A 27,673-nucleotide genomic window follows, 5' to 3' on the forward strand; every position below is an offset into this window, starting at 1 on the left:
CATTCGAAAGTTTTGGTCCGCATACTTAAAAAATAAAGGATGGATGACGTGGTTGTTGTTATTTTCTACTTTCTTGAGCAGTCTTGAATCAAGTGTGTTGAATATCTGAGTGACGGTAGGGTATGATGCAGGTAGATATAAGCGGATTAGTTTTTTGATGAGAGATTGTAATTGCTGAAGTTGTTGTGCAGCAAAACCAGACCAGGAGGGAGTGCACAAATGAATGAATAAGGGTAACTAAGGTTGGTCTATTCAGACACGCTTTCATTCTTTTAATTGACGTATTTAGAAAAAGCAAGATTTGACCAGTGATTGCATGATCACTCATACGTAAATTTTTATCAATTTTAACAAAACACCCAACACGGTTGCAGATTTTTTTAAATCTAATTGTTACCTATGTTTACACAATCAAGATTAATTCTAGAAGTCTGTTGCCAAATACCAATAAGTAATATCTTATACCAATAAGTTACTATTGTTTGATTATTATCTTTCGTAATTTTCAAGACGCAAGTAACGCTGAAAAACATACAAAGTTGAAAAATATTTACACCGAAGCTTTTGAAAACCTATCCAAATCACAAAAGTAAATAAATATCAGCCGTATCATCAGAACTGTGTGAAAATTTCCGAAGGTCTAGTGGTATTGAAACGCAATTGCATAATGGGTGGCAAATGCAGATTGAAGAAAACCGCAGACGGTTAATACCTATTGTAGAAACAGTGCGTCATTGTGGAAAGCAAGGAATTGCATTACGTGGTCATCGCGATTCAGGACCACTTTCCACCAAAGAACCAGATGAGAACAATGAAGATTTCTGAGCATGCCTAAGGCTACGTTTATTAGCTGACGATGAAAATCTAAAATGGCATCTGCAAACAACTTCAAGTTCACAAACCTATCTAAGTTGGAAGATACAAAATGAAATTATTAAACAATTGATATATGAATAATAAAAATATAAATTGATTTATTGATATATAAACAACTCATTATTTAATGAGGAAAAATGTTGTAAATAACGTCAATGCTGATAGATTCTTTTCTGTGCTTTGTGATGGAACTACTGATTTTTCTATTAAAGAACAGATGACAATTATTTTAAGATTTGTTAAAGATGACTATATTCATGAATGCTTTATTGGTTTTCAAGAAGTTCAAAATACCACAGGTGTGGTTTAATGGCAGGAAAAATAAATGGAATGCAAGCCCATGTAAGAAACATGTACCCAAAAGCTCTGTACACATATTGTGCATCCCTTGTTTTAAATCTAGTATAAGTACATGCATACAAAATTCAAGAAATCACAAATTGTATAAGTACAATCAAGCAGACAATTAACTTTATTTGTGAATCATCAAAGAGAGCTCACGTTTTTCAAAAAATCTTGAAAGTTCTTTAGAGTCTGGTAGTAATCATCAGAAACTAACAGGATTATGTGACACGTGATGGGTGAAACATCATAAAGTCACAATAAAATTTGTTGAATTATATACGACAATCAAAGACACACTGGAAGAAATTGATAATTGGAATGATGCAAATGCCGCTAGTAAAGCAGAACAGCTTTTAGTCGCTATTATTCAATCAAAATTTGTAATATCTTTGTGTGTATGTGCTCGTTTCAGTACGTTAATTTTACCTATTTCGAAAGCTCTTCAGAATCTGCATATAAATACTCTTCAGTGTATTGAACAAGTTTCTGACATGGCGCTAATTTTAAACAATTATCGACAAAATGACAATAATGACTTTCACAACATTTTTGTGAAAGCTGAAAATCTACTATTGATCGAAATAATACCTGGTCTGGAAAATTAACTTGTCCATGGCTCTAACTTCAGATTTAGACACTTGCAAAAACTCTGAAATTTTAGATCAATATTGAATTTACGTCATCGGCACTTACAATGTTTTCCCTAATTTTTACAATTTTGTTGATGAAAAAATCTGCAAAATAATAGCTGTAAAATCATTTGACGTTATATTGCATAAAATTTTATTTAATCTTTTTCATATTTTTTTAGAGTTCTCATCCTTTTTATTAAAACTAATTTATTCCAAAACAATTCTTTTCTTTTCAGAAAAACTTTTATTTTTAAGCTTTATTAATTCAACCCAATTTTTTTTGTCTTTTGTTCGATTACGCTTTTTATATTTTCTCATTCCCGTTTCAAGTTTCTGCTACTGCTGTCACACCAGGGTGCCATCGACACAATTTTGGTTTCAACTATGTGCAACTATCGTTATCGTGGACAAATAATCACCATCTGCCATGGAAGACCTCAGATGATTTTCCATAATAATAAGTTTACTTAACGCTTATGCAAATGTACCGGATAACGTAAACATTTGTGAAGCATCACAAGTTATTGTAGAGAGATACTTAATTAACTGAGAATTAACACGGATAACGGAAAGCGATTAAAAATAGCTTGAAATTTTATTTAAGTAGTACTCACTATTACTAAATTATTATAACTCAGTTTTTAAACTCGGTTTTTACACACGGAAAAGGGGTTTTAGGTACAAAATTGGCCAAAAAATTTGAGCGGTAAGCAAAAATTTTGGCAGTTTTAACGTTGTCTAGATCTGCCCCTGGTAATTGTAAAACAATTCTATGAGCTTTCGACGGAAACAAAACAAAATGATTTTATTACAAGCTCACTCAACGAAAAATATAAAAACCAACGCAATACAATTTAAAAACAAGTTTTGGAATGTATTATAAATACATATAGTTTGAAACAAAATCAAACAATTTTTGATCATAAAAGTAGAAAAACACAAATTCACGAAAGTTTTTCTTTCTTTTTCCAAAATTTATCTTTCAGTTTTCTGAAAATGTTTTTGTGTTTTTGTGGATCATACATCACAAAACTTTTTGTAGTTAAGTTATGAACAGATCCAAAAGCAATGGCTATAACAGTGCAAACGAGACAGATAACATTGTAAGGCATGCTGAAATCTGGAGTTGGTAATGTGATGAGAAGCGCTTCAGTGTGTAACGTGAATGTATAAGCATCATTTTTATTGCTGTTTTTCAAGCCAGTAAAAAAATGTTTGTTGTTTTTCAATGAAGTTATGTTTCCAGCATTGGGCAAAATGAAATTTATAACTGATGGTGCAATATAAAAACCATGGTTTGGATCAGGAGGATAATCAGTCCATTTCAGTAACTGTTTTTCAAATTGAAAACTCAACCTAGCCACAGAATTAGCTGGTAAGTTGAACAAAACTTCTAAATGATACGGCCTACCATTGTCTTTTCCAGGTTGATAGAATATTTTTAAAGGCTCAATTTTCTACCAAAATACTTTTTTAATGACCAATCTGGTTTATTGAGTTGGGAACCTAAATTGACAATTGGGTCAAAAACAACTCCCAAAGATTGAGTGAGCTGCAGACCAACAACATCACATACCTCGTTTAAGCAAACATGCCTGAACTGAACATTGAGAGAATGGTAAGATGAATCATAAAGTTTAAAAGCATTCAGCAACGTCGATAAACCTGCTCTAAAACCACATGGCAATAATTTTTTCCACGGTGTCAAATTTTCTGTACAGACATTTTCATTAGACAAAACTGCATAACGCACGTGGTTAGAAAAATACTTTTTGTAATTTTCTGTTACATAACCTGTTGGCCTGAAATTTAACTTTGGGGTCACCGTTGTTTTCACATCCATAAAATTTAGGGAAGCACAAAACATTCCTGAGAGAACATTGACTAACTCTGACCAGGCTGAATCAATTTTAGTTTTTTGAGCAGAAAACCAAACTAACAATTCAGCTCCTTTTGACGCATCTAATACCGGATAACCCCAAGATTCGTGTCGCCATCGACCTTGAGTAAAACTAAGAGACAACTCTTTCACAGAAAATGTTTCAAAAACTTCTCCAAGGGCTCTTGGAAACAACCTGTAATGCTTTGATTGGCTGGAGTTCAAGGAAACATTCCATATAGTCGTAAACCGAAAATGATTGTATAACTGTCCTGTTGGTAATGTCTTAATAAAAAGTTCTTCGTGAAACTGATCAGCAAGCGCAGTCGAACTAACACTAACCGAACAAATTATTAAAACTGAAACTAAAACAAAACACTTAACATTCAGCAAGTCATCCATTTTGAATTAAGTGTGTTGTCATGGTTCACTTTTAACATTACTCCAATTTTTAAATCTTTATAAAGTGGGTTTATTTTCATTTGAATTATTATTTTGATTTATTGCAATTTTTATTAAAACACCATAAAATATAAATTATTAAAATTTTTGAATAAATGTTCAGTGACAATATTTTATTTATATGGCATGGTATATGGTGACAACTGAACCGACTGTGTACGCTCTTTGGCTGTTAACCGCTTTTTAAGTTTTCTTTTGATATATTCATTTGGAATTTAATCCGATAAAATCATGAAATTAGTCAGGTAGTAAATTTTTTGCTTCATTTATTTAGTTTTCTAAAATATTTAATTTTTATTGCGGTGCGCTATTTTTCGTTATTTTTTGCAAGTTTCATTTTTTTTAATGAAGTCAATTGTGCTTTGGCAATTATCGCTCATTCCGGTAACTACTTTCTTGTTAAATTTTCAGATTTTTAATGAAACTTAGTCACGAGACTGTGACGATTGAACTGAAAAATGGTACTCAAGTCCATGGAACCATTACAGGTTTGTAAAATTGTTTTCCTGTTACAGGTTAGAATATAATCTATAATATAATGTTATAATCATAATGAAGTTTCGTTATTATTATTATTCATTGCATTTATAATACAGCACCCGTTTGAAAAAACAATCGTCACAGGCGCTTCAATATATTAAATGCTATTAAAATTAAGGGCTGAACAGAGAGGTTTTCAGCTGTCTCTTAAATTGACTTAGAGCAAAATCACCACTGCAAAGTGTTTGGAAGGCTATTTCACAACCGTGGTCCAACCACAGCAAAGCTTCAAGATCCAATCTTGAGGTTTGACTCAAAAAATTTGAATCAACAGGCCTTAATTCATATTTTGATAATTTTTGTTCTATCATTAGCAAACAAGTTGATCATAGTTTGTGGTGCACATTATTCAAAGACTTATAAATTAATGCACATAATTTAAAAATAATTCTATCTATCAGGTGCTTATCGGTAAAATTTGTGTTTTAGTTTGGTTCATCTGAATACCAAACATCTATGTCAAACAAACAATTTGTCAGTTGATCTTCAACCGATCCAAGCATTTCAGGCCCAGTTTTTACTATAATCTAGATATTATCCACACAAGCAAAACTCTTAAAACCGTATCTGTTAACAATTTCAAACACATTCGCAGTGTACAGAAGAAACAAAATAGGACCAAGAACGGACCCCTGCGGTACACCATATTCCAGATATTTCTTGGTAGAAAGTACATCATTAAAAACACCTGCTGGGATCTCTCACTAAGGTAGGACGCAATCAAATGCCACACTCATTGATATGAGCCATTTAGAGCCATAGTGGAGCCAGAAAAGATATATTTTTGGTATCAGATGACTCATACAGATACATCTCTTCGAATAAAAAGAGATCCCCGTCTATCATATGCACTGTGTATGATGTGTGATTTTCACACGTATTCATGTATGGTGCGTGTGTTTGTCGTTGAGACTTCTGAAGCAACCGCAAAAGAGAGGGCAACCTTTAACTAACTGCAAAAGTGCTGTTTCAACTGAGTGAAACTTTCTATATCCAGACTGGCAACCCGGAAGAAGATTATTATCATGTAAATAATCAACAAACTGGTTTGCCATAACTTTTTCAACTACCTTTGACACAGTCGACAAATTTGACACCGGTCGATAACTTTTGAAGTCATCAACATTATTTGACTGATGTTTAAGGAGTCGTTTCACTACTGCATGCTTAAACGCAGAAGGAAGTTTGCCAGTAGAAAAGCATAGGTTAATTAAGTCTGTTAGATATGGCAAAAATAAATCAATATGCTTTTTAAGCATCATAGTGGGTATATAGTCAAGCCCACAGGTTGCAGATGCAGAACTAGCAGCAATCTATCTAACACAAGCATAAGAGCACTGGGCAAAATCTATAAAAAAATATGTGAGTCAATTTTGTTCACAATAAAGGCGGGATTGCTATGAACCTTTATTGTTTTCTTAATATCCAGAATTTTGTTCCTAAAATATTTAACAAAATTCTCAGCTACTAGTATAACTATTGAGACATCAGCACTCAGCAGTCTTCTCGCATAAAATCCTATTAATATTTTGCCATAGTTTCTTAATATCATTTTTATTTGCTTTAATTACACTAGTCCAAAACAACTCTTTTCTTAGCGCAAAAATTTTATTTTTGTTTTTCAATGAATCAATCCATTGCTTTTTATCATCATCACCTATTTGTTTTTTAAACTTCAGTTCAAATTTTCTACAAGCGTGATTTAATTCTCTGCATTGCCTATCATATCATGGTGCTGTGACTACATTTTTTATCTTAATTTCATGCAATGGCGCAAGCTTAGCAGCCACAATTTGCAACTCTCGATAAAATAAGAATGCCGCTTCATCAACATCATCATGCTTAAAATCATTAATTAGTGAATTTTTATCATATATATAAAAATATCTGTATCAACATGATTCCAGGATCGGATCTGTTTTTTAATAATTTTTTTGTTCGCAACTCGAATAGGCAGCAAAACTGGCACAAGACTGTGATTGGAGTATATCTCACTTGGATATACACAACAATTAGAAAAACACATTTCCTGTGGCAGCACAATTAAGTCAAGTCAATTAGAAATTTTTATCAGAGCAATCAACAATTTCCTTAATCTTATTAATGTCTTCGGACAACTCTTTATTCAATGCATGAATATTTTCAATTTCATTTTTCACCATAATTTGGTTATCATTAACAACCTCAGACATCGCATGAAAGTAGTCATTATTCATTTTTAGACAGCCATCATATATATATTTCAAATTTTTACATGCAGCCATTGCATTTACATATTCATCAGGTATTTCAACACACTTATTATGCATAACACGTTCACACTGCAGCATTAAACCTTCTTTACACTGTGCTTGTGTATCTTCTTTCATAACTTTCAAACACTTTATACATTTCTCTTTATTCGACATGTTGCACCAACTGCTAACGTGCAAAGCAAATCAACCAAAAACAATGGCCTAACATGAAGCCAACAACAACACATGATACAAAAACAAAAACCATATAATCAGGAAAATAAAACACAAATTTACTTTCCTTGATTTTCCCGTCAAATGAAGCCAAAATTGAAGTAAATTTCCTAGTTTTGAACAAGAAAATATGAAAAAATACGGAGTGAAATCAAATGCAGCCACTCTCAAGACAGCCAATATATGATTATCTCCTTGAGACTAAGAGACAAAACACAACAGTTTACAACATTTGTATTCATATTTGCAATACCATTATACCAATCTAAAAGATAGCCAAACTGGCATTTAGCAAATAGCTTTCACACAATGGAAATAACTATTTTAAGGTTTTAAACTGGTAAAAAAACATTTGGCTAATCAATTTACATATCTTTACCAAAAGTTTCAATGAAGGATGTACTAGTTTTTTGATAGTTCATATGAATAAAATGTTTTTCATTTTGGTTGCATTAAACCATCAAATTTATTATAAATGAGTTTGTCATTGAATTTCAAATTTTCATAATACATTTAAAAGAAATTAATTTTAATATTCCTATTCAAAAAGTTTTAACCAAAAATATTTAGTCATTGTCTTATGTCATTGAAGACTTTTTTAATGTACATTGGTAACTTGTAATTTAAAATGGTAAATAATTTTTCAATATTCGTCCACTATATTTTATTAAACCTTACTTGTTTTATATTTTTCAATAGGAGTTGATGTAAGTATGAACACACATTTGAAATCTGTAAAGATGACGGCTAAGAATAAAGATCCGGTGCCATTAGAAACTTTAAGCATTCGTGGCAATAACATTCGATATTACATTCTGCCTGACAGTTTGCCATTAGATACTCTACTGATTGATGACACACCCAAGGGTAGAGGGAGAGGGCGAGGATCAGGTTTGTTTCTGTATATTCTGCATTTCTTTACTATCATTTGCATGAAGCTGACGATTCAAATTATGATCTGGCTTGCTGTAAAGCCGTTTCATAGATATTTGAATTCATAAATAATACGGCAGCTAAATTTTAATTATTTATTTTTAGGTTAAAATTATGTTTTTACATCAGACCATATAATTAATGTATTCAAATGGCTACAACAGTGTCAGCCACTGAGTTATCGGTTATAATTGCACATTCAAAATTTCTGATTTTAGGACTAGGGATGAGTAACATGTTTTTTGCTTAATTGTCTTTGTTTATTTCAAATTAATATTCTTATTTTGTTTTCCTGTATCCAAAATAATTATATATTCTTATTTTGTTATGCTGCGCACCAATGGTCAATTTTTATTAAAATTTCTAAGGGCGACCATTCCAAAAATAGTATTTTGGAATGTTTTATAAATAGATCATCAAAACTTTTCATATCTTATTATCAAATTGCCTACATCTCCAATATTTTCTATGAATAGACTAGTTTGTGTCAAAGAATCTAAATACTGTACAACTGAAATTGTCACGTTGAAAAGTCATACAAAATTCAGTCAAGTTGAAATATGTGATAGAAATATCATATGCTAAGAAAATATATATATACCTATGCTGCTTGTCTGATAATTTTACCTCATAAGATAAATGTAATAATGTATAAAGTTAATCAGTTTACGCTAACTTTTGTGAAAATTGTTACCTTTACTATCCCAGCAAAATGTCATTGAAACTAAATTTTGAACAACTGAATCCATCACAAAAGTTGAAAAGTCATTAAAAACCCAGTCAAGAAATATGATAAAAATATTAAATGCCATGACTATTCAGATTTAAGCTGTGGTATTATACTGTCTCATGAGCTTAATATGGAAATATATACAGTGGATCAGAAATCACTCCAACCCTTGCAAAGATTGTTGATTCAACTATTGCAGCAAAATATATTTCTTTAAAAATTTGAATAGTTTTATAAACAATCTTTACAATTTAACAAAGCTTTATGGTGTTGTGTTATGCATTGGTCATCATATGAAAAGTCTGGATGACGCTAATCTTAAATAGCAATGCCCTTATCACAACTAATTGCATTTTCAACTTCTGTTTTTCATTTAGTATGTGAATTTTGGTTAATCATAAAATGCAAAAACTCAGTATATTTGAGATTGATGTTCACATTTCAGGGGGCATGAGAGGTCGTGGTGGTCCAAGAGGTCGTGGCAGAGGTGGACCAAGAGGTGGAAGAGGTGGTGCCAGAGGAAGAAGCAGGGGAGGTGGTGGTGGTTCCAGGTGGTAAAAATTTAAGAAGTCGTTATGTTTACAGAACGAATTTGTATTGAACATTTGATAAGAACTATTGCTAATTTTTTTCAAAAATAGTTTTCTTGTTATAAATTGAAAACAAAATGTTAAATTACTAGGTACAAGCGAAGGATGTTATTCTAAAATTATTAAAAAACTAATATAACAAGAAACTTTTTATACGATGACTGATTCATTAAAGTTGTTAAGTTTATATTTTATTAAATGTTTCAAACAAGGTGAGTAGTTCTTGAATCAGTGTTTCATGCCTGAACCTGACCCTTGTGTCTGGTACGTTAGTTTTGTGCAAGTCATTGCCATGGGGTCCAGGGTTCTGATAGTTTTTACCAATCCAGTGCTGCTTCACCTGAAATTTTATTGTCAGCAGACATGAGCTATTGTGGTTACAAAATGTAAATATTAGATATCAACTGATTGGAAATGTGTAGAAAGAATTTTTAGTGTGAATATTTTTGATTTTATGACAAAGCGCAACCTTATGTGGGAATCCACTCATCAGAACACTGTTTCTGGCCAATTCACACATATCTACACTACTCATTTTCCAGACCTGGGCTGCTATACTGTACTCTTCCATTAATGGCTCCTGTGATGACACATTGTTATTATGTGTTCACTCAACTCAATGAAAGAATTGTGAACGGAACAATGAAAGAAACACTGATTTGCTGTGATTTATGAATTTTCTGTTTAAATTTCAATGAATATGTGTGCACAGATAATTTAAAATTTATCCTCATGCTTATTCAATACCAGTAAATGTTAAAATGTTAAGAAACCTTGGTAAAATGAAACTGTAGTGGGTCGTCAGTTGAAAGAGAGATCAAAAGACCCCTGCCAAGAAACTCGGCTAGTGGATTGCGGTGATAGTTGAGAAAGAGGGAGTTGTTGCTTAATGGAGACATTGCAATGCCTACTTGACACAAATAAAATAAGTACTGAAGTACAGGTGCCTGCATAAATTTAAATAATAATAACATCATTTTTTTAGACTCTACTTTCATAATTTTAAATATAATTCTAGATTTGACGCTACTTATTTCCATTTTATCTTATAGATGTGCCTCAACGTGATTTGCCTACAATATCAATCAATTTTCGTTTATAGTCTCCATCCGTTATGGGTCGGACTTGCCTACAATACTGGAACCATTTTTTACTGTGCTTTGCATAATTGGTCACCAATGAAATTTGTTTGTAAAAAAATATATCAGCTGTACAAGCTAAGGTTTTCATTGATAGTGAAGTAATGTTAGAAATTGGAATACTTTTCTCAGCATCAGACCATGTGATATGTTATGAGAAGTCATAAATGCTGAAACAAGATGGTGGACAGAGCCTGCTTCTCCACTGTGCGGCCTTAGCACAAATGTGTTCATGCCATTTTCCCTACAAATATTCAATAGATCAGTTTCTTAATTGAAATGAAAAAAATCCAAAAGTTTATTTAAACTTACTTTCTAAGGTTATTTAGAACAACCATATTGCTGAACATGTAATATAAGTAATAAGAATAATGTGGATTTTCTGGGTAGTTCCAATTCTCGGGTGAAACATGACAAGCTTCAGGTTGGGATGATTCTGGTTTAGATTCATCATCAACTGAATCAAAGCCGACAACCTTTGTCAAAATATTTGATAACCGTTTGATGTAATCTAGCAGATGTAAACTAAATATATTTTATATTTAGGGTACTAACATATTTTAAAAACATGTGAAGTTCTTGATGTTCCGATGGATAAAGTGTTGCTTCAAACAAAGGAAGAAATAAATTCTGCAAAAATTCTTTAAAGTCTCCAATGATGCCATTTAACTTGTAGACATCACTAACAAAACATTTGGGTAGTATTATTTTTTTCCAAAGTTATGCTAAATTAACTTACTATAATCTCGGAACCTGTATCAACCAACGAACGTTGTCAGAGTACAAATTGTTATTAACTGCCCACTTAGCCAATTTGTCCCATTCATTAATTGACAAGCCATAAATTGAAAGTCTGTACTCTGCATTTTGATGTTTATTTTCTTCCAGATCATTTATCACTTCCTTTTTAATGTAGTAAAAGTTATTAAATTGAACTCTAAAAAAGTTTACAGCTATTAAATACTTTTAACAATTCAGCAAAGAACTTTCCTTCCATTATGTTATCAGTTTCTATAAAAATCTCCCTGAATCTGCTTTCACCGACTGGGTTATATTTGGAATTAAATTTGTCGAATCTGTGAAAAGTGTTTCTATCCTGCATTTATATTTTCAAATAAGTTTCAATCGAACTGTTTTGAATTTAGATTCACTTAATAATAACATACCGCATGCACATCCAGCATGTCAACGCTTAAATCATAAGATGTGAGATTCAAACTTTTAAATACCTGCAAACAAAGTGTTATTTGAAAAAAAGTTTTACATAGTCATAACATAGATATCACATTTTCCAATGTCATTTCTTTGCCTTGATCATCCTTACAGACCACAACGTCATTGTGAGTTCTCATTTTTTTCTTAATAAACCTCAGCAGGTGTTTTTGGTTCATGCAAGTTGAGGCATGAACATGAGTATCGACCTGTAAAGACAGGATTTTACAGATGTTTTAAATATAAAAGTTTTGTAATTTAAACTTAAATTTAAATTCATCAAGTACCTTTCTCACATTGTAGAAATCTCGGTGTGGTACTTGCTTCTGTGCAGCCATCTCATGCAGCTCGTTAAGAAGGGTGTGCAGTTGGTAACGGGACGAAAGGTACATCAGTCGGCGATAACAAAATGACTTCCTGAAATTTTGCATTGAATGCATATTTATATGATGTTAATGTGTTTGTATACTAACAAAGGACCATCTGATATTATTTGAAGTAAAATATTTTGGTCTTTAATGTATTCCTCAACACTGGGGCATGAGTACAAGCTCGTATCATTTTCTATAGACATGACATTGACAACCCCATTCTTCATGGTCAACCTATACTTTGTATCCTTAGCTTTAGCTCCATCAAATAAAAATGGATTTTTTATGAATAATTCTGTATTGGTTCGGATCTCTTCATCTTCGTCATCGTCATCATTAAAATCATTTTCTTTATTCTCTTCTGATTTTATTTTTTATAAATAGTTTTTGCTATAACATTTAGTATTTCAAATAACAAAACTCATCTAAGCTAACCACAACAATAATCTGCATGATCACAGTTTTCATCTTCACATTTGAATAAAACAGGTGATGATGATCGATTCGAAGTGAATTTATCAATGATTTTCAAAGGAATGTTTGGAAATGGCTGAGATGATATGCTCATATATTTTCTTCTTATTAGCAAGGCATTTATTAATGTCTCTGATGCCATTTTCAAGTCATTCAAACAAACCTTTTAATGATGAACCACCAACAGTTAGTCAATTTTCTGAAGCTGAAAATTTTAAAAAACTTACTCCACTGATATCTTCTCCACTTATTTGCAGCCTTTGGTAACTGGGAATTCTTCCAATGTCAAGGAGATGTTTTGATTTGGTGGCTAACAGTTTACTATTGTCTATGTAACTCATCTCATTTTTATTCATTTGCAAATGTTTTCCTTCACTTTTGCTAAAAGTAACATATATATATAATATATATTCAATTTATTTTATTTTATTTATACAATTATTTATTTTATTTTTATTCATTTATTTGTAACTAAATAAATAATCAGAGTTGAATTTTTTCAAAATTGGCACTTACTCGTTTTTTAAAGATTGTTGAAATAATTTTTTTTGTTGAATTAGTTCAACTGGATATTGTGGAATATCAAATTTGGATCCATCCTTCAAAGATTTGTTGCTGTGGTCAAATAGCTGGCCAGCAATTTTATCATTTGTTGAGTTAGTTGACATAGTGGATTTATTTAATTTAAATTAGGCTAGTTTTATTCAATTGTTATCATACAAATTTTTGAAAACGCCTTGAAAGGTTTGTTAGAGTTATAACAGATATATAACAGGAAGTAATAGTCAAAAACGTTGATACAGAATGCCGCAGTTTTTCTTGATTTAATGAACGCCGGATAGCCTTTTGCAGAGATGGGCAAATTACACACTATATTGTAATTTCGATACAAATTACAAAATACTCTAAATATTGTAATTTCGATCCCAATACAAATTAAATTTAATAAAAGAGCCAAATTACTAATTACAAATTACTTATTTCAAATTACATGAAATTAAATTACATCAAACCAGTTTTGAATAAATGAAGAAAAAAATTTTCTCTGAAGTTATTTAGACGTTGATTTTTCTTTGCGCTGATATTCTTTTATGTCATTTTTATATTCATTTATTAAGTTACTTTCTTTCTATCAACAATTTGTTCAATCATTTAACGAATGACTGAAGAAAGAAAAAAAATTCACCACTACTTTTGATTTTGCATATTCTTTGATGTCATTTTCATATTCTTCTATTAATTTACATTCTTTCGATCAACACTTTGTTCAATCGTTTAATGAACGACTGAAGAAAGGATAGAAAGAATGGAAGAAAGAAAAAAAGAAGCGTCAAACATCAAAGAAGTAAACTTCTTTGATGTAGCTATATGACCATAAAACTTCAAAGTAGCAAATGAAATTTTTAATCAAATAAATTTTTAGAATTTAAAAAAAATTTTAGAATTTCAAGAAAAGAAAAATTGTTCAATAATAATAATTTGTGTAAGTATATCTGTTCACTCATATATAAACTGTATTTTTTAGTCAAAATGTAATTTGAAATTACTTTGAAATTGCCAAATTACATTACATGAAAGATGAAATTACTGAATTACCAATTACTTAAAAATTAATTTCGATACAGATTACAATTGTAATTTGAATTACATTACTGCCCATCTCTGTCTTTTTGTACCTGTCCTTGTTTCGTCTTCATTAATTTGGAAAGTGCATTCGAAGAGGCATTTCATCATGAAATTAATGAGAGAGGCACACAACTGCATAGGTGTCATTCATGTCACAGCATAATTTTTGAGTACGTTTCACTGTTGATGAAATGATGAGGTGTTGTTGACAAACAGCGTTGACATTACAACCCGGTTTTTTTAACAACTAGGTCCTATGTATTTCAAGTTACTGAATAGTACTAATTAATAACAACATCTCAAGAAAAACAAAACGAAGAATGACGCAATAGTTTTTATTTTTTATTGAACATTCGAATGGCTTGCGCAGGACGTCCTTGGGATCAAATCAATAATAATTTCCATACACTATAAATTTTATACGCAAAAAACATGCTTATCCATCACAAAACTGCCAAACTATTTGTTGCTAATCATCTGTTTTGTAGCTATAGCTACTGAAGGTAAAGGCTAGATTGGATAGGATGCATCAGCTGTTCCATTTCTTTTAAATTTTATTGCAACTCATCGAAGGTTTTCAACGCATTCTTTTTGAAAATATGGAGGATAAATTATTCCACATTGTTAAATATTGTTTTAGACATCGATTTTTTCAATCTCTATACTCTGGTTCTGTACTGCACACTGTCAAACTGCACACAAATTTTATTGGAAAGAGCAGCATTGTACGTCACGCATTATATTCTACGCAGGGACAGATTTTTGCATCAAATTTTAAATTCAGTTTCGTCCTGGGTTTTCATTTTATCCTTAAAATTCAAAAATTTGAATAATTCAAAAAATTTTCATTGAATAACTGACAAAAAACAACGCTTGACTTGATTTATTGAACTCAACTTTTAAATAGTTATATGCGCATTATATATATATATATAATAGTTAAAATTATAATATAACAATAATTGATGTACAGCGGTATTCCATGGAGTCTATTTTATGACATACTTAGAATATTTTGCTCTGATATCCATGCTTTTTGGTCCCGCAGTTGAAACTTGTTACATAATTTCCACTTTAGTTCTTTTGTTTACTACAAATTTATTATTTTGTTTTATCCTAATTTGCAGTCATACATGATAGTGATTGTATCCGTAAATATCTTTATAAATAAAGTTAAATAATTTGACAAACTTGTTTTTAATCTTTAACTTTCGATGGAATATTCCAAACCGGACTTAATAAATCCATCTGTTGTGTTGAGGCCCTTGCTACGGGACACTGGAGTCCAGAAATATTGTTTCACTACGACGCCCGCTGCTGCCGCTATATTCAATAAACCGGAGCTCAGTGATGTCGAGTTGCTGGTTAATGATGTTACCTTTTTTGGCCACAAAAACATTTTGTCAGCTGCAAGTGACGTGTTTGCAAGCATGCTCAGTGGCAACTGGGTGGAATATCGGGAGAACAAAACCATCATTCTGCGAGAAGATGCTGACTGCGCCAAACATTTTCAAAGCTTTTTGTATTTTATATATTCAGGTAAAGTCAACATCAACAATAACAATGTTGTTCCTCTTTTTTTATTAGCTGATAAATATAACGTAGGCTCTCTGATCGATGAATGCTCCAAGATAATTGAAATTGGACTTAAAGTTTTTGTTGTGCATAAAGATGACTGCTTCTCAATATGTCCTAAAAGACTGAAAACTGAATGTGAGCCATTTCCAGTCTATTCAAATAGCAAATCTCCAGATCTTACATTTGCTGATGATGATGTTTTTAACAAAAGTAACTGTAGTAATATTAATAATGAAGAAAGTTTTGACAATTCAAGTCATTGTAGTAATTTCAACATAAATTCTATGGCTTGCAAATCACACATTGTTCCAAGTGAGACATTTCCTGTTTCGACCGTTTTAAAATTACTGGAGTTTTGTCAAACGAAAAATATGCATCAAACAGCTTTGATCAATTTAGAAGCAAGAATAGGTAATCAATTAATCAGGGGGAAATTTGAAGATTGTTGGAATGATTTGAGCTATGATATAGTTATAGAAATGCTGTCAGACAGTCAGTTTTGTTATGATGAGTATATTTTATTCAAAGCTGCCATTTCCTGGTTGAATGCTGACTCCTGCAGGAATGAACCTCACATAATAGATACTGTTCTATCAAAGATTAGATATAGTTTGCTAAAATCACAGTTTTTATACATAGCTTCCAAACATCCCCTAGTTGAATCATCTTCAACTGTCAGCAAGTTAATAACAGAGACAATTAAGTATTTGTATTTTAATGAATGGTTAACAGAAGAAGACATGAAGAAGTACATGAAACCAGAATTTATGCCTAGATATATGATTGAACCATGATTTCTACTTTTTATTTGATTGAAATTATTATCATACTTTGTAATATATTTAATTTTTTCTATTAAAAATCGAATTTTTGCATTCTTTAGATTTGCTATAAATTTGGTTATGATGATTTAATTTTTATTTTATAAAAACAAAACCTAAAATGGATCATTTTAAGGCCCTTTACAACGTTTATTTGACTGAAATTATACCCAGTAGTAATGTAATTAAATTTTCGAAGTTTGATTTGCTATCAAATTATCAATTTTTGTAGAAAAAAACATAACATGGATAGTCTAAGGCACTTTACAATGTAATAAATAAATAAATAAAAATAGATAAACAGTAAAATAATTAAGCTCATTCTTTAACGTTCGACAATTTTATTTTACATAACATCGCAAACGTTCAAATGGTAGTTTTTTAATAACAGTGATCACGTTTCTCCATTTTGTTGTTTTTGATTGAATTGTTTTCTCGTTTGAGCAAAGAAAGAATGCCTGATGACGTCTTCAAGCGGCATCCGTTGTGCTGGCTCGTATTCAAGCATTCTCTCGACCAGATCAAACAGCTGACGATCGCTATCACTATCGCCTTGTATGTAACGCTGCATTTATTATAACAATACATTTTTGATTAATCGTAGCCCAACTAAAATATAAAAATTGCGTAAATAAACGTGAAAGGGGTAAATAATGGTAATTAATAACAGCGGGAAATTGATTACAAGAAAAATTTAATCTGGAGGCATTTGCGTTATGCTATAGGTTTATACAACCAGCTGTGGTAGTTGCACGGTGTCAACGCTGCTATTGCTTCCGGAAAGTTTATAACAGCTTGAAACAAATCAATAGAATTTGTAACAACTAGTTCATAATCGCAAACAATAAAGAACGACAAAAGGAACTAATGTTTAATCTCTAAGTAGACCAATAAATAACTAACATAAAGTGGTCTGCACGTTTCTCGAACGTACTTGCCAGCCAAGCTGTGGTAATCCCAGTCCAGTCGTCCATGCCAAAAATATTCGGTCCTGACGAAAATTAAAGTAGGGTGGTTATAATTTTGACTGAGCATTAAAATAATGTTTATTTTTAATTTTTGTTAATTTGTTAAATGAGAAACAAACTTGGAACGTTTTGACATGCGATAAGGTATGGAGCCAAGAATGCGTTCCATCATCGCTAGATGCTCTTTATCCTCGTGCGTCTTTAACAAAAAAAAAAAAAAAAAAAAAAAAACAGGAAAAAAAATATATTTTATTGTTAAATATTTTAGCCAAAGCAATGTAATGACCAACTTGAAATAGAGTGAATCCTGTGTAGAGTTCGAATATTATGCATCCAATGCTCCATATATCGCATGGCTGAGTCCACCCTATATCTGCAAGACGTCAAATTTTTATACATTTCTCTAAAAATTTTGATTAACTTGGACAATGCGTTTTAATCCATATACTTAAAATATACCTATACTGGCCCTCAAACGCACCCGCGCACATTTTCAGTGCGCTTTAAAATCCAGTCTTATTCTTTAGTTTCCATCATTGAATTATATATAAGAATGGCTTTATAGTGTTGACCTTCTCAAGGTCAAGAAACTTGGAAGCAAACTTTTTTAGCACCAAATTGTCAATGGGTTTTTCAGTTTTCCAATCTATATTTAGCTTCTTCCCTGTTAATGTGCCACCGGCGGCATTCTTGTAAACGTTTTTTTGCTGCTAATTCTTTTTGTCATAAGAAATACAGAATACTACAAAGAGTTTCATTGGGTATATATATATATATATATATATATATATATATATATATATATATATGATGAAAATTTTTAAATGCAGCTATTTACTTTCAAATTTAAATCATATTTAGACGTTTTGCTCAATGGATGCACATCTCATCAAGCAACAGCAAAGGCAATCAAAGTATTACAAGTCCAGAATCACAATGCTGCAGACAACAATAAGAAAACTTATGAATGAATGTAATAAATTAAAAAATGAATTAGCTACATACAAAGGTTTTATGTTATGTAACCATAGCAAAATGAATTGAAATTTTGATTAATTTTTGTTTTTTTTTTTACTTCTAGATAAAAAACTCATACCATTTAATTAAAAAGAGTTAACAAAGTATATAATGATAGTTACAAGACCTTTTATATGCAGCTGCATTTTCATTCCATTGTTTCCATTATTCATCAGACTCATCAAATTTTACAATTTTTACATTTTTATAGTTTATTAATAAATATTTATTAATTTTTAAAAATTTTTATTTATTTTAATTATGTTTTAATTGATATATTTCATGCATTTGCATAGTATTTTGCGTATTTGTATCTTTTTCTAGTTACGTATAACCGAGCTGATTTGAGATCGTCATGCTTGACAGACATTCCCTCTGTTTTAATCTGATTTAGATCTTTTTATGAAAAATGTTGACACCGTCGAACTAGGCACAGGAATTGGAAGGAAGTACTACATGACTCAATCATTCAAGCCTCAATAATAATGCTTCCCTTGTTTTTAGTAAAGTTGGTAGAAAGAAGAATCCGATGCGGCAACACCAGGAAAAGAGTGGCGACTTTGGTGCTATCTTTATTTCGTTTTATTTCTTTCGCATCCAGACAGTGGTTCATTCAAATGAACGGCTGAGCTCCCAGGTACAAATTAAAATAAAAAAATCGAGATCGACATGCTTTGGGCAATACCAGTATAAAATACCATGGTTTTAATAAAAATTGCAATCTTTCCATTGCAAGTTTCATTGAAAGCGAGAACACCGTTGGCACAGTAGGCTACGTTTGCTATAATTTTATTATTCGCAAAAACCATCAATGAGCACATGAAATAAAAACTCGCTACAAGGTATCATATAATAATACCTATACTGGCCCTCGATAGCACCCTCGCACATTTTTAGAGTCTGATCTCACTCTTTAGTTTCCACAAACAATTATTCATCAAACTCATCAAATTTTACAATTTTTTCATTTTTATAGTCTATTAATAAATATTTAATCTTTTTTTTAATTTTATTCATTTTAATTATTTTGTAATTGATTTGTTTCATGCATTTGCATAATAATTATGCGTATTTAGTATCTTTTTTCTGATGTACGTTAGGCGAACTGATTTGAGCTCGTCGCGCTTAACAGGCATTTCACTGAAAGGAATATGATGCGCTCCACGGTCAATGTTCGATTTCAAATATGCTATGTTTCGAATTTCACACTAAACTTGTTTCGTTAGCGCTCATGGAAATATTTTGTAAGGTCATATAGACATGTCTCTAATAAATGTGACTTCAGTGGCATTCATACTTCCATTCCAAGTAAAGTTTATAATGGGAAAAGTATTTTGCTGCCATTGTAATTTGAAACTTTATTCATTTCCGTGATATCGAATAAGAAATAATTTTTACTTTTGTTTCTAGTAAATGCGGTTGTTTAATATGCTAAAAAATTTGTTTTACCAATAGTATAAAATTTTACCTAACTTTTGTCAAAAATTTTGAACTGTAAAAGTATGAAAAAAAGTAAAATTTAAACAATTTAAAACTTTTTAAAGATCATATTATAAAATAACGAACAACCTAACAAAACTTCAGGGGCTCTGTAATGACGCGTTGAGATCACGGAACTGTGGTGCTCATCATCAAATGTCGCTGAACCGAAATCGATCAATCGAATATCAGTGTTTAGAACTCTTTTATAATCGAGTTTCTGCAATTTTAATTTCAAGTGAATAAATTTGAAAGCTCTGAAAATAAAATCAACAAACTTTTCTTCTTTTCGAGTTTGATTGACCTGGTACAATTTCATAATCAGAGCAAACAAAAAGTATATTTTCAGGTTTTAAATCAGTATGGGTCAACTTCAACTCGTGAAGAACTGGGAAAAATTTGCAACAAATTTAACATTTATAAACAATATAAAGTTTAAAATTAATTACATTTGACTGCAACACAAAGTTGATACGAGATATGTTTCACTTGGTCCATTGGATATGGTTGGTATCCGTTGTCTTTCTGATAAATTCACAAATTAAAATTTCAATATATTAATAATACTTGATTAAGTTTTAAAAACTCACTAAAAAATCATAGACACTTAATCCCAACATGGGAAACGATATGCAAACATGTCCCCCATACAAAAAACTGTCCAGTACCATAACGCATAAGCTGTGAAACGTTAAATTGTAGTAAAATTACAAAAGAATGCTACCAAAAAAAGAATTTTAATCAATGTACCTTGTCCCCTCTGGATCATGGTCTTTAATTGTTTGTAGTACGTTGACCTCTAGTTTGGCAGATTCCCGATATCTGTCCACATTTTTTATGATTTTCAAAGCAACCCGAATTCTCGCTCTGTAAGGCAAACAAAAAATTCAAATTCAACGAAGCCGTATTTGGTATATAAAAAAGAGATTTTAAATAGAATAAAATTGCTTCCTAAACTTTTTTTCCATCACAAAACAATTTAGCTAACTTTAATAACAATTTTAACATGAACCAGCAGTTAGTTATGCGTTCCTTTAAATAATGTATTCTATAAGGGATGGATATCTTTATTCCTATTATTATGTATTTCTTCGAAAATTACAATATCAGTTGATGATTGTTTTTTGACTATAAAATATTGGATTCAAATTTATAAATGGTGAAACTTCAAAATAAAATGCTCGATCACATTTTCTCTTATTTAATTGTGCGAGCGGTTTTGTAACCAAACCGCACAAACAAAATCCCCAAACAGCAAAATCCGCCGGGTTTTATGAATTTTTTATACGCAAACGTGATTGCTCTATTACCAACACGACAACATAGGACATAAAAAAACCGAAAAGTGTTGTTTGACTGTCTCTCAACTTTAGATTGAAATATGGTAAAGGCAAAACGGCAAAAATATAACTAACCTTGCCTGTAGAGTGTTTTAAACCCTAATTTATAAATTAATAGCAAATTTAGAGCTAAATTTCTCGGTAAGAAATGCCAAAAAATGACTCAACCCGGTTAAAAAATTGGTAGTTAATCTTTTCTCAAATGGCGTAAACAAAATTATTTGTTTTTTTTTCTATATTTCTGATATCAGTAGTACTAATCTGCTATTTATAAAAACTGCCTATCCTTCCTTCTTTATTGCTTGAATCATGCATTCAAAACTTTGGCGGCCTGCAACAACTACAACTATTCAAGCTAGTAAATTTATAACATTATATTAACAAGATCAATTTGCACCAAGAAAACTGTTTTTAAAAATTAAAAACTGTCAGAAAATTAGCATATTTTTCATGCCTAATTTTTATGCCTCTAATTTAGTTATCAAACTTTCCAACAAATACTTATATTTTTATTGAGTTCTAAACATTTTTAGTCGTATTTTACAATAAAAGTCATGATATCAAGTGCCCATATTACGCAGAATTATTTTTACTATGTTTACTTCTGTTTGCTCTTGGTCTATCACTTTAAAACATTAAATATTATTACATCATTTAACGGTTAAGACATTCTCTTTTCTGAATCTTCAAACATTTTTCGGCGTTAATTGAAGGTTGCCAACTAATTAAATTTGTTAGCAAACGTTATTACGATTTATTCGTCCAAATCGTATTTGCTGGCAGACAATGATTGTTTAATATTTACACATTTATTCACTTTAATGAATGAATCAAGCAATTACATTCTTTCTTATTTTGAACGTGTCCTATAAAGTATCGGTGAAAATGTCGTACTAGTTGCTATAACTTAAGAGACGCAATCGTCTTTATAACCGCGCTATAATTATGAGAAACGTAGGCTGATTTAACAAAAAAATCTAAAAAGGTGCGCGTGGAAATAAAGCTAGATGATAATAATTTGTGGTTTTGTTTAAAATTAAATTAAAATAAATTGTTTCAAATCTTACTTGAGATCCAAGCATTCTGCAACTTTTCCAAATGTCCCTTCCCCGACTGTTCTTAAAATTTGATCTAATTTAAACAAAAATAGTTAGTTTTCAATAATTTTATGTTGTAAATTATCACTATTTTTGATATGAATAAACCATAAAAAGAGAAATTTGATGTAAAGTAAGCCTGAAATTAGAACGGAAACAGAACAAATGTACAGCCACAACTGCCAGCAATGCATGCCATGAAAACAAAACAGATGAAATGTTGAACTGAAGCTCTTACACCGTCCTCCGACGACACTCCCTTCCTTGTACACCAAATGTCCTTGTGAATCATCTTCAATTACTGGCAACTTTGACTTGTCACTGACTGGTTTCTCCAGCTTTTCGTTCTCCTTTCTTGAGGGCTGTTGTCCAATGCTGCGCGATGGAGAAGTTTCACGAAGTTTCGTGTTCGACTGGGATAGCGAGGAGGACGAGTCGTTACTTTTCTGTGGACAGTACAAGAAAGATTAAAAATTGCAATCATAAATTACCACACAGAGATCACAGAGATATATCATTTTCGATATGTATCATTTCTATCATATAACAATCATTTCTATTTCTGTATAAGTGCTTTTGAATTTGTAATTAAAAAAGTGATATATATATATATATATGTATATATATATATATATGTATATATATATATATATGACTGACAGAAATGCAATTATTGATGAAAATCACAGCATGTTCCGCGTTAGTTAGCTTTCAATTTAATTTTTCTTACGGTAGATCGTAAATCATTGTAAAGTTTCTGGAGTTCAAAACTAAAAATTTTATTAATTTTAAACATTATAGACATTATAGAACAAAAAAGCTTTTAAGCTTTTTTCGGTATTCTTATTCCATCATCGGTGTTCGATTTGATATGTTGTGTATGTAGCCATACGCTCAAGTATATAAATATATACAATATTACTTCTTTGTTTTCTTTTTAATGAATTATATAATTTAATTTTACGATAATAATTTTATGAAAATTCATTATGATTTTCAATTTTGTACAACATGACACTTTTACGTGTCATTATTATTGATGATTCCTCTTTAAAGACATTATAGAGACACGGTATACTTATATATACTTGAGCATCAGGCCACATACATAACGTATCAACTCAAACACCGAAGATGCTATAGAAATACCGAAAAAAGTTTTTCTTTTCTATCATGCTTAAAATAAATAAAACTTTTTGTTTTGAACTCAAGAAACTTGAGAATGATTAAGGATCTACCCTTAGAAAAATCGAAAAATTAAATATATATATATACATATATAAATACAATTAACATATACGTTTTTATATTTTTCTAAAACGTGCTTTGTGGGTATTTGTAAATATGCTTTATAATATTTGTAAAGATGCTTTATAATATTTGTATGTTTGTGTCTGTCAGTGTGTGTTGATGTGTGCATGTGTAGATAAGAGAGAGATGAACTCAACCTGTCCCTCATCGCTGGAAGGTCCATCGTTCATCTTCAGCAAATTTTTTTGTCTGTCAGCGTATTTCACGTAACCAGATTTGTAAGTTGACATGGTCATTGCCGACGTTGTATTGACTGAACTGGTTGACGCATTGCTGGAAGCTGTAGTGGTAGCTAACGAAGTCATGCTGGTTGTAGATGAGTTGCTGCTGCCGTATCCATTGATTTTTGTTGGATTGTAGTCCTTGTTTGCAAGTGCACTGCTATTAATAGCAGCAGCTGTATTGTATAACGAACTTGAAGTTAACCCTCCACTAGTTGCACCGCCGTACAGACTGCTGGTGGTACTTTTGCTAGCCTCATTCCTCATGAGACTTGATGGAACATAACTCTTTAGTGACTTTGAACCAAGTGCGTAAGATTTGTCAAAAATATCCGAACTATGCAAATAGTCCATAAGAAGATGTTTCGTTGTTAGGCCGCTCAGATGGTCATTGGCTGGAGTGGTTGTTGTGTTGTAGTTGCGTGTGCCCATATCGTCTTCGGCAGGTTTAATTGATTCTGTTGATTCTTGCTCTGAATTTTCGATTTTTGATTCTGCGTTTGTTTCTTTAATGCCCACAGCTTCTTCACCGCTTCTTATTTTATCAGCTGTTTGCGAATATTCAACTGATTTGTTTGATTGATCAATTTGTAATTTATGATCTTCTTGTTTAATGATCGTATCACAGATGTTTGTAGATGAACCAATTTCAATAGCATCTAACTTCGACGTTGAATTGATTTTGTCGACAATTTCCTGTTTTGTTTCTTTTGTTGGAGATGGAGAAGAGGATGATGATGACGAAGAGGAACTTGATGAAGATGACGAAGAAGAAGGTGATGAAGAAGAAGAAGAGGACGAAGATGAAGCTTTTCGCTCTTTTATTGACAACAAAGGAACGGTGTCTTCTTTTAAATCTTTATTTTTGCTGGGTTGATATTTATTTTGGCTGTGTCTAAATGACAACAACGACGATGTTGGTTGTGTTGTTGTAAGTTGGTTCTGTTGACAAGTTTTTGTAGATTCCCTTTTTGTTGACAAAGCCGCAGGTGCTGCTGTTAATGATGATGTGGTCAGTGAAGTTGTTCGGGAGGCCGGTGTCGGTAATGTGCTTGAAGCTGATAGCGTTGATTCAGACGATTTCGATAACGATAGCTTTGACGCGGTTGAAGTTGTTGTTGGTAAAGTATTCACCGATTCAACATCAACTACATTATTTTTCGAGGTGTCCTTGCAAAGAAAAACGCTATTTGAGTCGTTTTCTCCGTCAAAAACAGTACTATTGTTGTTGTTGTTGTTGGTTTCAAGTTTATTCAATGTATCTAATAAAACTTCTTCTTTCCGGCTATTCCTCCTGCTACTATTATTACTAACCCTAGAGCTGCTGCTGCGACTGCTGCTGCTTGATGATGATGATGACGACGATGAAGATGAAGATGATTTTAAAATTTGGTGTTTGGGAGGTGAGGGAGATTTAGATGAAGAAGATGAAGATGATGACGTTAGTGGTGGAGGTGTTGGTGAGGATGACGATGACGATGATGATCGAAATGACTTGCAAAGCTTTTTTTGAATTGTGCTTAAGAAATTGGGTTGAAACGAAAAAATGCCGCTCTCGTTTTGGCTGTTGTTGCTAGCGTTTGCGCTAACAATATTGTTGTCGTCGTCGTTGTTTATATTGCTGTCGTTGTTCAAGTTTTTGCTAATTTGGTTGCGGTTATCTATGCTGACATTATTGTCACCGCAATTGGAATCAGAAATGCTTTTTGTTGATGTGATTCCTATGGCTGCTGTTTTCGTGAATTCGTTAAGCGTTGATTTTTCAAGAGTAGTAGCTGAAGCCGCTTCCGTATGTGGCGATGACGTTTGTGGCAAAGTAATTGATGATGATTGTGGCGGTGGTGATGCTTCTAATGATGACGATGCTCTCTCTGTAACTCTTTCTTGTGATGCAAGTACTTTTGCTGTTGAAAATATTCTTAGGTTAGAAAAAGGATCTGTAGTTGTCGATGTTGAGCTGGAGGATGTTGTCGATGTAGTTGTTATTGCTGCTGATGCTGCGTTTGCTGATGTTGTCGAAGTAGCTGCTACTGAAGTTAGCGCCGGTGTGATGATTGCTGATGCGGTTGCATTAGTTGTTGTTATTACTGATGTTGTTGTTGTTGTTAGTGATGTTGTTATTGTTGTTGTTGCTGTTGTTGTTGTTGTGATTGTTGCTGCCGTAACCGTGTTAGCCGTGAATGTTGTCTCGGCAGTTGTGATTGCTTTCAACTCAAAAAGAATTGGTGGAGGAGACTTTGAAAGTGATGACAAGGAGGAGGATGATGACGACGATGATGTCGACGATGATGACGACGATCTCAAAAGTGTGGTTGATCTTTTCGGAGATGGCGATGGACTTGGAATATTTTCTTCAATTATTTCGTTGTTGTCACAAAATACCAGGTAGTCGGATGAGTCAATCAGTTCAGTTTTATAAAACTTTTCGGGATTTTCTATATCACTTCCTATATTATTATTATTATTATTGTTGTTGTTGTTGTTGTTGTTGTTATTATTATTATTATTATTGTTGTTGTTATTATTATTATTATTATTATTATTATTATCGCTGTTGTGTGTGACTTGCGTTAAATTGTCAGTGTGATCATCTTGATCAGAGACCACAAAAGAGTTGTCCACCGTTAGATCGTTGGAAATAATTTCCAAATCAGTTTGTTCGATTGGATTGCTCGATGCTGTTTTTATTGCTTCACTGTTGCTGAAAATTCCTTGTCTGCAGTGGTTGCAATCATTCAAGACTTTGTCATAAAAGCATAAATTAACTTCTTCAGTTTTATTTTCTTCAGGAGTCGAATGCCTAATTAATTTTTCATGAGGGGCGTGTTCAATAGTTGCCTCACTTTCATCTATTTCATCTTGTTGAGCGCATGATTTTGAGATGATGTTGTTCTTTATAATATCGTTGCTGTCGTTTTCAACAATGCTTTCGTTAGTTTTATTCAAGTTGTTGTTTTGAAAGTTGTCAATAGTGTTGTTATCGCTGTTGTGTTTGTTGCTGCTGTTGCATATGTTGCTGTTGTTGAATATGTTGCTGCTGTTGTCTATGTTGCTGGTGAATATGTTGCTGTTGTTGTCTATGTTGCTGTTGAATATGTTGTTCTTATCTATGTTGTTTTTGCTGTCTCTGCAACTGTTGCTGTCTGTATTGCTGTTGCTGTTGTCTATGTTGCTTATGTTCTTGTCAATGATGTTAATGTTATCTAGGCTGCTATTGTTGTCTATGTTATTGATGTTGACTACGTTATTATTGTTGTCTATGCTATTATCGTTACTTAAGTTTATGTCTTTGAATATGTTGATGTCTTTGACTATGTTGATGTCTTTGACTAGGTTGTTGTTGTTAACTGTGTTGCTGTTGTTATCTATGCTGTTGTAGTTGTCTATGTAGTTGTTGATTATGTTGCTGTTGTTGTCTATGTTGTCGTCAGTGGTGCGGTGGTAATTCTTTGAGTTTGGTTTGTAGCTATCGTTTTCGTCGTCAATATTTGCGCTGTTGTTGTTACAGTGTTCATCGGGTTTGTCGTTGTTTTGCGCAGCACTGTCTGTTGTATCAAAACTTTC

The 27,673-nt window shown here is 31.9% G+C and overlaps 5 protein-coding genes across 5 annotated transcripts; 2 read left to right on the plus strand and 3 right to left on the minus strand.

Annotated features, from left to right (window-relative positions):
* Positions 1–2,797: 2,797 nt before the first annotated feature.
* Positions 2,798–4,134, minus strand: HELRODRAFT_169373 (hypothetical protein; the record flags this gene model as incomplete). The annotated part of the gene is made up of 2 exons (XM_009015194.1): positions 2,798–3,310; positions 3,430–4,134. 2 exons carry the CDS (start codon positions 4,132–4,134, stop codon positions 2,798–2,800), a joined length of 1,218 nt encoding a protein of 405 aa, XP_009013442.1.
* A 463-nt stretch (positions 4,135–4,597) lies between these two features.
* Positions 4,598–9,423, plus strand: HELRODRAFT_75022 (hypothetical protein; the record flags this gene model as incomplete). Its single annotated transcript, XM_009015195.1, has 3 exons — positions 4,598–4,682; positions 7,902–8,097; positions 9,321–9,423. Coding segments are annotated over 3 exons (384 nt in total), but the record flags the coding sequence as incomplete, so codon positions are not given.
* Positions 9,424–9,639: 216 nt separating this feature from the next.
* Positions 9,640–12,404, minus strand: HELRODRAFT_156594 (hypothetical protein; the record flags this gene model as incomplete). Its single annotated transcript, XM_009015196.1, has 12 exons — positions 9,640–9,795; positions 9,925–10,035; positions 10,229–10,402; positions 10,718–10,838; positions 10,907–11,070; positions 11,150–11,276; positions 11,334–11,497; positions 11,559–11,690; positions 11,761–11,823; positions 11,881–12,015; positions 12,094–12,223; positions 12,280–12,404. 12 exons carry the CDS (start codon positions 12,402–12,404, stop codon positions 9,640–9,642), a joined length of 1,602 nt encoding a protein of 533 aa, XP_009013444.1.
* Positions 12,405–15,491: 3,087 nt separating this feature from the next.
* HELRODRAFT_169375 (hypothetical protein) lies at positions 15,492–16,649 on the plus strand (the record flags this gene model as incomplete). Its single annotated transcript, XM_009015197.1, has 1 exon — positions 15,492–16,649. The coding sequence occupies one exon, from the start codon at positions 15,492–15,494 to the stop codon at positions 16,647–16,649; it is 1,158 nt and encodes a 385-aa protein (XP_009013445.1).
* Positions 16,650–17,070: 421 nt separating this feature from the next.
* Positions 17,071–22,891, minus strand: HELRODRAFT_74790 (hypothetical protein; the record flags this gene model as incomplete). Its single annotated transcript, XM_009015198.1, has 11 exons — positions 17,071–17,241; positions 17,580–17,667; positions 17,764–17,843; positions 17,935–18,017; positions 20,231–20,360; positions 20,419–20,528; positions 20,590–20,665; positions 20,731–20,821; positions 20,891–21,007; positions 22,548–22,598; positions 22,788–22,891. Coding segments are annotated over 11 exons (1,101 nt in total), but the record flags the coding sequence as incomplete, so codon positions are not given.
* Positions 22,892–27,673: the final 4,782 nt, after the last annotated feature.

The sequence above is a fragment of the Helobdella robusta genome (genome assembly GCF_000326865.2).
Source record: "Helobdella robusta unplaced genomic scaffold HELROscaffold_15, whole genome shotgun sequence".
In the NCBI taxonomy this organism is placed as follows: Eukaryota; Metazoa; Annelida; class Clitellata; order Rhynchobdellida; family Glossiphoniidae; genus Helobdella; species Helobdella robusta.